The 11476-nt window shown below is 31.4% G+C and overlaps 3 protein-coding genes across 5 annotated transcripts; 1 reads left to right on the forward strand and 2 right to left on the reverse strand.

The window, feature by feature from the left end:
• Positions 1-84: 84 nt before the first annotated feature.
• Hfw (leucine-rich repeat domain-containing protein hfw) lies at positions 85-5510 on the reverse strand. 3 transcript variants are annotated; one of them, XM_076392836.1, is made up of 8 exons: positions 4913-5510; positions 2863-3136; positions 2446-2760; positions 2199-2368; positions 1934-2116; positions 1697-1855; positions 1505-1621; positions 85-1443 (listed from the first exon to the last, which is right to left on the reverse strand). In XM_076392836.1, exons 1-8 carry the CDS (start codon positions 4946-4948, stop codon positions 1171-1173), a joined length of 1527 nt encoding a protein of 508 aa, XP_076248951.1. In that variant the 5' UTR covers positions 4949-5510; the 3' UTR covers positions 85-1170. The 3 variants fall into 3 exon arrangements, with proteins under 3 accessions (XP_076248951.1, XP_076248952.1, XP_076248953.1); XM_076392837.1 differs by lacking the exon at positions 4913-5510 and adding an exon at positions 4194-4747; XM_076392838.1 differs by lacking the exon at positions 4913-5510 and adding an exon at positions 3657-3672.
• LOC143188518 (arf-GAP with dual PH domain-containing protein 1) lies at positions 4397-9986 on the forward strand. Its single transcript, XM_076392843.1, has 7 exons — positions 4397-4563; positions 6416-6506; positions 7277-7502; positions 7579-7777; positions 7847-8206; positions 8293-8515; positions 8603-9986. Exons 1-7 carry the CDS (start codon positions 4510-4512, stop codon positions 8668-8670), a joined length of 1221 nt encoding a protein of 406 aa, XP_076248958.1. The 5' UTR covers positions 4397-4509; the 3' UTR covers positions 8671-9986.
• Positions 9987-10039: 53 nt separating this feature from the next.
• LOC143188522 (mpv17-like protein) lies at positions 10040-11357 on the reverse strand. Its single transcript, XM_076392850.1, has 4 exons — positions 11205-11357; positions 10883-10995; positions 10728-10801; positions 10040-10655 (listed from the first exon to the last, which is right to left on the reverse strand). Exons 2-4 carry the CDS (start codon positions 10956-10958, stop codon positions 10485-10487), a joined length of 321 nt encoding a protein of 106 aa, XP_076248965.1. The 5' UTR covers positions 10959-10995; positions 11205-11357; the 3' UTR covers positions 10040-10484.
• Between the last annotated feature and the right edge of the window lie 119 nt (positions 11358-11476).

Here is an 11476-nt window from a genome sequence, read left to right on the forward strand (position 1 = left end):
ATTGGTAACAGTCTTGTAAAATATTACATCACTTGTAAAGTACAGTACTATGTTGTATAGATTTATATGTGTAATTAAAACGGAGACATTGACTAACAGAATAAATTGTATCTGTACTTTTTTTATACATGTAAAATAGTTACGAAAAACCACAGATTATTTATTACAAATATCAGACTTAAATGCAACCAAAATTTTGTCAAAGTAACAATTATAAGAAGTTAACTATCACGCTCAATATATGTATACATAACACTCATATTTTGACATATTTTTTTGATGTTATATTTATTGTACATTTTTTAACCCATACGAAAGAATGGAAGGATTATCAAACCGGTTTTGAATACGAAAATATTAAATTAATCTTACCAATTTGATAGTTAATTCTCTGATAGTCTAAAAACTTAGGATTACGTATAACATACAATAAAATAAATAACAGTGTTACAAGCATTCTTAAAATATACTATCAATATATTCTGATTACGAAGATCATGATATACTGAACACAAACATAATTTCTAATAACAAATATCACATTTTTACTACACAAGAGTAATATACTTAATTGATATATTTTTGAATTGCATTATTATCCTGCATTAAAACACGATAATGTCCCCTGTTTAATGAACACATATCTTGAGTCAATTATAATAAGTTAACATTTAGTAAAATAGCTTGTTTTTAAATCAGAACTAGTCACGGAATTGCTTTTTAAACGATAACAGTTTCTGGAAAAATGTCACCACATCGTTTAAATCTCAATATAATGCTTATGAAAATATAAATCACTTGCACTCCAGTTGAAATTGAGCTTGTAATTATTTGTAGAGAATCTTAAAATGCACTAAAATTGGCTTATGTGCGAAATTCTATTCGATCAAATTACTATTTGAAATCTCAAGAACAGTCACCTTTGTACAGCCATGTATAAAATAATTCAATTATATAACTGTATACGATACAGTTATAATTTAAGTAATAATAATTCTATAATCACTTTAAATGATTATTCTCAATGCTTTCTAGTTTTAAATTTCTATTTTTACAGACTCTTACAAAGGAGCATGTTTCAGATGCAATAATTAAAAAATTCTTTATCTTGTAAAAATAGTAATCAGATATTTGCAGATAACTGCAGTAAATAATTTATATATAAAAATATTACGTTTCGCACAACCAATCACAAGGCAATTTTGGCATTTTATTCGCAGGCCATGGAAGATAACCCGCCGTTTTAAAGATCCAATAATCGTAAGATACCTTAGCTATTAAACTTATTAAAAGTACAACCTCAGTAGCAATGATGTAGTAAATGTAGTCAGTCCAATCACCAGGATAGACGCACATCTTCGAAGGCTCCAAATCAACGACTTTTTCTTTTACATTCTCACAGAGCACTTCATCCGAATCTAATATACGCGTTTGTAACCACACCTGCAACATAATTAAAAATATTACACACACTCGTTTATATATTTAAATAATTCATACACACCTTTAAATATTTAGCTGTATTGCAATCACAATGAAGCTCATTTCCTCCTAGCTTCACGAATCGCGAACTAATGAAACTTTTGTCATGAGTATTAGGACTTAATATATATGTTGGAAGCTAAAAATTTCGATGAATAATTTATAGATACACACATAAATGATTTATGATAATTTTATTATTGTTTTTACTTACAGATTTAATTTTGTTATATCGTAAACTAAGGAAGGCGTAGTTATCCAAAAATTTGGATCCTTCTAGTTTATTTATAGATGATATGTTATTGTAGTCTGCATAAAATTCTCTGATATCTTCGTAACAGGGATTGGTACTGAGGTCATCTAATGCAGTAATCTGTAATGAAAAATCATAAGTAGATGTTTTTGAATAATTTTTTAGACGTCACCTCAAAAAAATTTAGAAATTACATACGTTATTGTACGACACATTCAACGCTATAGTATTTCGTGGTAATTTTTCGGGTAATTCAGTAATTTGGATACCACTGCAATCTACATTTACTGCTAAAGTTGGTGGTTTACCTTCAACAATATCTAGTCTTCTGAAATTACATTGGCATTGCCAAGTATCCCCTTTGGGACATTCTGTTTGTAACTGTAAATTGATAAAGTAATTAAATATTATTTGTACAACCGCTGTAGTACACTATCACTATTATAAATTTTGAAAACATTACCAAGCTAAGATATCGAACTTGTTTAAGAGGAACTTGTTCAGTGGTATTAAACCAATGCCATGTTTTACTTGCTGAACATACTGTTTCATTTTCACGGTTGAAGTTAATTTGTTTTTCTCCTGTTTTATTAATGTATTGATAGATGTCATGACACCAAAGTGTATTGGTTCCTAAACATAAAAAACTGTATTATTTAGATGTGGTTGAAAGTAGTAATAATGAAAAAAATACAAATTTTTCCATTCACCTGAAATATCCAGCCAAAATTCACGACCATTCATTGTATTTAAAGCTGGTAAGTGTGTCAAGTTGTTGTAAGATAGATCCAGAGTAGTAAGTTGAGCTAACCGAGTAAGAGAGTTATTTTCTACTTCAATGAGAGCATTATTTGAGAGATTTAAACATTGTGTTGGTGTCATCATCCGAAACTGTCCTTTCACACGATTAATCCTTCCATCAGTAATTGCAAGTGACTTTAATCTTCTCCATCGTTTTTCACTTACATTCAATACATCTAATGTTGCATTTCTTATATGTACGTAAGAGATATTTGATGGAAATCCTGTAATATTCAAAGCAGAATAATTTTAATAAACCCTGTATCTAGGATCATAGTTAAAACAGTATTCAGATAATACTATGAGGGAATTTTATAATACAAGACCTGTGCATAAAATTTCTGATTCAAAGTTCTTCATATCCAAGTTACAACAAAGAACAGCATTGTCCTCAGGATTGTTGTGACTAAGAATGATTTTCTTGCAAGAACACCCTGTTGTTTCAACATTGGGGCATTCGCTAGCTTGTTGGTGGAAACATTGTTCCAAAAGTCCACCAGACATTCCTGTAATTGAGGTTGAAGATGCTTGCTGATCTTCTTCTGTCCGTGCACTTGCTACTCCCGCATAGAAGCACATCATAATGGCAAACCACTGCATCTGTAAATTTATTTAATTTATTTAAAAGAATAAGAGTGTGGTTAATAGTTTACAATACATAGTTTCAATTCAATGATATTACAAATATTGTATCACTTTTTATTATGAGTATAAAATTGGAAAAGAAAAAAGGTGTTAATGAAGATACTTTTTCAAATACTTTGAATTATTAAAGAAAATTAGAAAAGTATATTAATAAAAGATTATTACACATATTTTCTCAGTTCAAAAAAAAATTAAGTTAATTATAAGTCTTCTTAATTTTTTAACGATCGGAAATTGTTTAATTCGTACAGTTATTCATATAAAAAATACGACTAAAAATTGTATAAGTTAAATCTACCATGAAGATAGTAATCCTTTCAAATTTCCATTTTCTTACGATTTTGCATTACGTATTAATAACAATACAGAGATTGAAATTTTTCTTCAATATGGGAAAAATATTTACATATCTAATATAATTTATTGCACTTGGATATATTCAATTTTCATAACATTCAAAGAAATGATTTCGAACCTTATCAAACGATCGAGCATCAAAATATCGCAAATTTATATTCTTATAAGATCAACTAAAACTTTAACAAAAGAAACAGATATTTCCAAATTTAAAAAACTCGAACATAAACTTCTAACAAATCTTAAACACCATCAAATTTATCTACAAATAAAAATGTTACTCATACGACATATTGTACTCTACATTTACGATAAAAAAACTGCATTTATTAACATGCAAAAACGTGTAATTATACTCGTATCAGGAGGCACTGAAAATCTACTATCAATACGTTATCAGCGTCCAGACCATAAGTATACATCGGAAGCCCAGAAAGAAGATACAAAACATTTCAAAACTTGCCAGACCAAAAATAAAAAGCCCGCCGATCGTCTACTATTCATAAATTTCCAGCAAAAAAGAATTTGAAACGTATAGAACATTGAATTATCTCGAGAACGTAGAATTGTCATGTTTATACCCCAATCGATAACAACGATCAATGATACGAGAAACGGGACTTCAATTTCAATAAATCCCTCTCAATCGATTTACCTTCATCTCGCATAGATTTGCTATAAGCTTGGCGAGAGATCCATTTACATCGCGAGGAGATTCTCGAAACGATTTTATATCGTCTTTGATTTATAGCGGAATAATATATCGCTCATAGATGCGGTGGTAAGATGACTCTCGCCGAGTGGCAGTCTCACAATCAACGATAAACAGAATCTCGTGTTTGCGAGGAAAAGGCACACGTCGGACGAACGCGCTAAGAACGTGGGTGAATTAATTCGTTTAACAGTCCCCGACACTTTGGGTCATACGGGTCGACCTATTAACGAATCAAAATTGGTTAGCTGCTGGCGGAATGCGTTGCTTATTACACCCGTTGGCCCCCCGTACGCGAGCGATAAATCACTACGTAGGACCGAGTCAACTGTTCTGCTTCTTTGCTACTTGCTACTTTCCTTCTTTCATTTAGTTACAGCAACGACGTATTGGTTATGAAAAACTACGCTGTAAAAATACATCTCGCCTGGTTAAGTGCCTTTACGTGCTATCTATAGAAATTTAAACGATAATTTTTTGTATATATGGGGTGTCCTGTAATTAGTGGGCAATGCTTCAAGGGCTGATTCAGTGTCTAAAAAGAATGAAAAAAGTTCGTATAAACATAGGTCCTATTTCATCTTATTTGCGAGATATGGTGAATTTTGGGTTTTGTCACTTCGTGTCTGATTATCTTCACGCGTAATGCTCGAAATGAGTACCTTTTGCATTTGAATGCAGGTGTGAAGACTTGTCATTGATGTGATCACTCTTCTGAAACCCCTTGATGTTCACTGAATTTGTTGAAATTCTTTTTCAATTTTGTATCAGAGTATTTTAACACTTTTAACAGGCGTTGTGTACGCTAGGGATTTCAAGTATTTCTACGTACATATCTTGTAAACAAGGTCAAATAGAACATATGTTTATATGAACTTTTTTCATTGTTTTTAGGTGTGAATCAGTCCATTAATTATTGCTCTCTTATTATGGAACACTCTATAGATGGATATTGTATATCACTGATTTGATAGCAATGATATAAGTCGAAATTGTTGTTTCTGAATTTTGTATTAATAATATCTTTAGTAACAGTGTAATTACGAAATTTGATTAGAACTATAGAGTCGCGGCTTTATTAAAGAGATTCAGTTTTAAGAGCAATGCGGGTTGTTAAACGTTTCGAGAGTTCCTTCTTAATCGCCATAACCATTTTTTCCTTTTCTGATACTGATTTTCTACTTCCTATTATTGTTTCTTCTTTTTACAACTGAAAGCAATTTCAAAAACTGTATATATGATGGTTTGCAACGATATTTGTAAAATTATACGCAGATATTCCACATTTTCTTTTAGTCATATCTGTGAAAACACAAATATCTATGATGGACAGTTGATTTTTTTTTCAAAAACACGTCTTTTACATTGTTTAAATTCATTAATTATAGCGAATCGCAAGACTATGAGTAACGACTTAAAAAACTAACCTATCTTATGAATTTTTAGTACCATGTCTCATAACTCAACAATTCACAATCTAATAATAATCAGATACAGAATGTCGTCGATGTTAACTTGTCGATATAATATTTATGAATGGTGACAAAAGTCACAGGGAAGGGAAAGAAACAAAAAGCATTCAACTCAAATAACCGTACAGAGCAAATATTAATTTGTCGCTGTCAGTTGCTGCCAGTATGCTGGAAAATCATGATTTTTCAGACATTAAATGCAATTATTTATGACTAATTTTCAAATTCTAAAATAATATTTCTTCGATACACTGATTTAATATATTTTTAAAATATATATTAAATTGTTTATGGATCATTTTCAAGCTTCAATTTGATTCAGTACTTTTCGCGCTAACTTTGAAATTCTATGCAATTTGAATTAATTTCATACATAGTTTTGTTAAAAAATGAAGCCTCAATATGAAAACAGTTATAAAACTAAGTTTTTTAAACTTTAAACATTCTTCTAAGTAAAAGTATTAATTTTTTACAAAATTAAGAAACTTATAGGACAAATTCGCTCTTTTTTCTTTCTTTTTTTGTCACTGATAAACTTTATAAGGCGACATTACACCTGAATAAAAAAAAGAGTTCGTTAAAGTGATTTACTTCTGGAAACTAACAATAATGCTTGTTAACAATATTTTTCTAATGAGTTGATCCTCTTTGTACCGAGTGGTCTTTGCATATACACATATTACTGTTTGTCAGTGTTTCAACATGGCCGACGTGAACGAGAAGTTATTAGCGGAACTCCTGAAAAAACCTGGAAATAATGTGTGCGCGGATTGTGGGGCAAAAAGTGAGTGGGTTTTCCGAAAACCTTTAAACACATTAGTGTACTACAATGTTAAAGAAGTCGCGAATAATTTCGCTGTTTACATTTTAAATTACTCAGTGATCACATTTCAAACTTTGTTTTCATATCGTCGTTTACATTCTAATATATAAAACGGTTTAATCGCCCGTACAACAAGGTTGAAATAAAATTCAAAATGTTGTTGACTGCAATAAACGATGATATCATTTTTATTTAGCGCAATTTCACTAAAATTCGTCGAACGAATTGCTTTTTATATTAGTATCTCGATATACTGTGATTGTTAATCTCAAAATATTTTTGTTCAGTCTGTAATATGTAACATTATAAGGGATCGTTTTGTAAATCGTATCTGAAACAAACATGTTTTGTAGATTCTAGATATATCATAACTTAGAACACATTCTGTATGTGTAAGCGTAGAAGTAACATGAAAGGATATGAATAATAATAAAAGTTTAATTTACAACTATGTATATAGTAATAAAGAAATTTCATTCACATAGTTTGTCTTATTTGTTACGTTCATTTACCTCTCTAACATATATATATATATTTTGGAGATTTTTCATGTTGTATATTTTATTACACTTCTTTTTTTATTTATAAGTATTGATGTTGAATTTGACTTTAATTTACAAAGAATTAAAGTTATACGAATAATTTTAACTAGTACACAGATAAAATAATAAAGATTTAAGTAGGAAGATTAAGAATTAATGTTTATACAGATAATTGGAATTAAATTCCAGATCCAGAGTGGGCTTCTTATAACATAGGAATATTTGTATGCACAAGATGTGCAGGCATACATAGATCAATGGGTGCACATATTTCCAAAGTTAAACATTTGAAACTAGACAGGTGGGAAGATTCACAAGTGAATAGAATGAGAGAAGTTGGTAATGTTGCTGCTAGGCTTCATTATGAGGAACGTGTACCTCCATGTTATCGCAGACCAAGCCCAGATGCACCACAGTAGGTTCTTGTATATAAACTTAAAGCACAGAATTGGAAGAAAATATCTTTGGGGATAATATTTTTTAATTGACAGAGTATTGGTGGAGCAATGGATAAGAGCAAAGTATGAGAGAGAAGAGTTTTGTCATCCAGAGAGGCAGAATCATTATGTTTCAGGGTTTATGGAAGGATTTTTAATGAAAAGGGGTAAAGAAGATTCGCGTTATCATCCTCGAAAATTTGTCCTTTGCGAAGCAGATGATACCCTTAAGTATCATGTTAAAGAGAACAAGGTGAGTAGATATTAAGTATTATTAGTATATGTAGTCTCACATGTATTTCAAATTTATTTCATTTGCAAGGAACCCAAAGCTGTTCTTAGAATATCAGAATTGAATGTAGCTTTTGCTCCTCCTAAAACTGGCAATCAAAATAGTTTACAAATATCATTCATGAAAGATGGTACAACAAGACATATCTATGTATACCATGAAGATCCAGAAGTGATCACGAACTGGTATCTAGCAATACGATGTGCAAAGCTGCATAGATTGCAGGTTGCATATCCAGGTGCAACTGAAGCTGAACTTCTGTCCCAGCTTACTAGAGACTTTCCACGTGAAGGATTTTTATGGAAAACTGGACCTAGACATACAGATGCTTATAAAAAACGGTGGTTCACGTTAGATGGAAGAAAACTTATGTACCATGATGATCCCATGGTGTGTATGCCTATTTAACAACTATTGCACTATTTCTTTTCCATTATATATGGTATTTATTAAATGCATTTTGTGCCAATTTAAAGGATGCACATCCAAAAGGTGAAATCTTTTTGGGTCATAGTTTAGATGGCTTTGCAGTGAAAACAGGGGTACCTGCAGGTGCAAGGGATCAAGGATTTTCGTTTACTCTTGAAACACCAGATAGAACTTATCTGCTGTCTGCTCAAAGTGATGATGATAGAACGCAGTGGATGAACGTAATTCAAAAGGTGATAGAAAAACCACTAACGCCACAAGATGCAACTGGTAAGTGTCACTGAATTTGGTAAAAAAATGAAGCATAAGGCTTATAATATTTTCATAGTAATGTTGTTTTGGATTTGATATTTATAGTGGCTGCACGTCTTATAAGAAAACGCACAGCTAGTGGAACAATGAATATATTTTCTTCTACAAGGTAGGGCTGGATCCCTCTTAGGTGCCTTTCCTAATTGTTAAAAATGAATATTACTTAGACGAGAACCAATTGAGCTGTTGTATTAAGAGACTATCGAGGAAGTAGATTACTCGACATGCATGGCGAATGGGTAACGTGTCGTAATCGCACAACGCCGCCGAGTCATATATACGTATATTTATTCATATAACTAAGCACGTTCCATTGTATCTTATGCATATGTATGTCTATATACAAACATATATTATATATGTATACGTATTATACATATATATTATATACAATTTTATGAACTTTTTAACTAAACAAACTTTTGATGCAAAAGCGATTTTTCACGGTTTTGCATAAACAGTCGTGTAACGTATTCAAATTTTAACACTTCCTTTATATATCGTGTGTGCAAAATTTATATTTAAAAGAACGTCAAAGTTGAGTTTCGAATATATAGAAAAGTATTCTATATATGTATATATGCATAAGACTGAAAAGACGTAAAATGGTACGCTCTTCGACGATACTTTTATCACGGAATGCTTTTCGCTTGCTGTCGAATTAAGCTGACAGTATTATACAATATATCATGAAAAGTTTTTACTTAACTATAATATTGCCTACATGATATTTATTCGCTGATAGTTGAAAACTTGCAATTCTACAAGATACGTAATAATTCTCTTTTTTTTTTTTGGGAGCTTTTAAGTAAGCGTTGAGTAGTGTAATATACGAAAAGAATGTTATAATGTATAAAAAGAGTACTATAGAACCTATGAGATATTTCATTTCAATACTGAACGCTGAACATTGAGTACTATTTCGCAGTATTTTTCGTTTCTTTCTAACGGATATTGTTCATTTGTTTATTCTTGGAAATAAGTAATAATGCCACGACAAATAATAAGAATTCTGTATGGAGATAATAAACTTGTGAGGCCTAGTAACTACACCTTTTGTATGCTTGTAAAAAAGTGGAAGTACGATAAATCTAAGTTGGATTCTATAGTACATTCTACATTGTAAATACGCGTGATATGCGAATCGTATAATACGATCGATCTGTTCTAACTTTTGTATGAATAATATTCATTGTAGGTATACAGAATGCTTATAATCTTCTATTGCCTAGAATAAGAAGTACCTTTCTTATCACAGTAATATAATTGTATAATAATTCGATTTTTTTTGTAACATACGACACCAAGAAGACTGCGTTGATTGAAGAGACTTCAATACAGTCAGCATCTATGCATCATGAATATATTCGTGCATACACGCGGGCATACATACACAATGGGAAAATAAAAATATTTTAACTCTGTGGAAGATGGATCTTAATATTTTCAATATCAGCAATTATACATATTGAAAACACAATTTAGGAGTAATAGTAAATCGTTTTCTCTCAGTAATAAGTTTTTTTCACTTCTTATTTTAACCGAAATTTAATGTTATTTATGTTATATTTGAATATTCAAATGACATTAAATTTCGGTTAATTCGCTATTTAATTGCGTTAGCTCGTAAAGTCAGTCATTTATTCGATGTAGAACGTATATTTCACGTGTTCGAAAATGAATATTATCATAATTGTAATACATATAATTCACGCTTAATCGTAAACTTAATTTATCTGTATACGTATAATCTATGCGTAACAAATTAGTATTCAATATTTCGTCCGTTTTCATATAAAACAGAATGTTAATCGCATTCTTTTTGCGTGATATGTCAATAATTGTACTATACTTGTTATCAGCTGGCCTGCTTGCATATCCTTGCAAAGCAGGGGCGCTTGACTTTACCAAGCTCGGTAGGATCAAATTAATACTTTATCTTACTATTTTTATCGCACTCTGGCAGAGGTACGCTTTTCAAGTAGCAAAGGATGTTCACCCAGCAGAATGCTGCGACACTAACGAAGGACACTCTCAAAGCTGAGGGGATTAATAAGAAATTCAAGAACTGCACTGGTAACCAGTACATGCACGACGTCTAAAAACAAAAGATTCCATTAATTAATTAAGCGCCAATTAAACATTTGAAAAAATACAAATTTCTTCGTACCTTAAACGTCTGACGAAATTTCGCTCGACATTCCCCGAAAATATCCGAGAATTTACCCTCCATCAAGCTCATACCTGAAAAGGTATTACAAAATGAAGTACTGTTTTGCATAGAAGAAACTAAATATATAGGATACGTGAAAATGAGATACGAACTGATGAAGAAGACTGTGATCAGTGGCGGCGTAAGAATAAATTGGTCGGCGAACAGTTTCATCAGAACAACCTTCATAGCTTTCCCTTTGTAGAACGCATCCAGCCATTTGTACCTAATGAAAATAACATTAGACAAGAATTCGTTAATTTTTTTTACGAGCGTTCGTTGATATTAATCAGTTAGCTGATCAATTAATAATTGAGAAATGAACTTTCAACGATAGCTTTTACATCGTTTATCGCAATAGTTCGTGGGCAACGCGTCAACGAATGTTTAGGTGAGTTTTGCAGTGATACAAGTGGCAAAGCAGAATAAGCTCACCGAGGGTGATAGATCGAGAGGAGACCAACGTGCCGATCAATGCATATCGTGCAATCGTCATCCAGTTGGCAGGCAGTTTATACCAGTGTCTATAATGTAGAAGGTGTCCATAATAGGCATTTACTTTATTATAACAGTCAAATAAATAATTCATCATGTATGAACAGAAAAGACCTGAACAACTTGGAACTTATACATCCACAGAATCAAATCAAAGATATATTGCAATAGTAATGACTATGGGTGCTAGAGAGGATGAAACACTGTATGAA

This window comes from Calliopsis andreniformis, chromosome 2 (genome assembly GCF_051401765.1).
Source record: "Calliopsis andreniformis isolate RMS-2024a chromosome 2, iyCalAndr_principal, whole genome shotgun sequence".
Taxonomy (NCBI): domain Eukaryota; kingdom Metazoa; phylum Arthropoda; class Insecta; order Hymenoptera; family Andrenidae; genus Calliopsis; species Calliopsis andreniformis.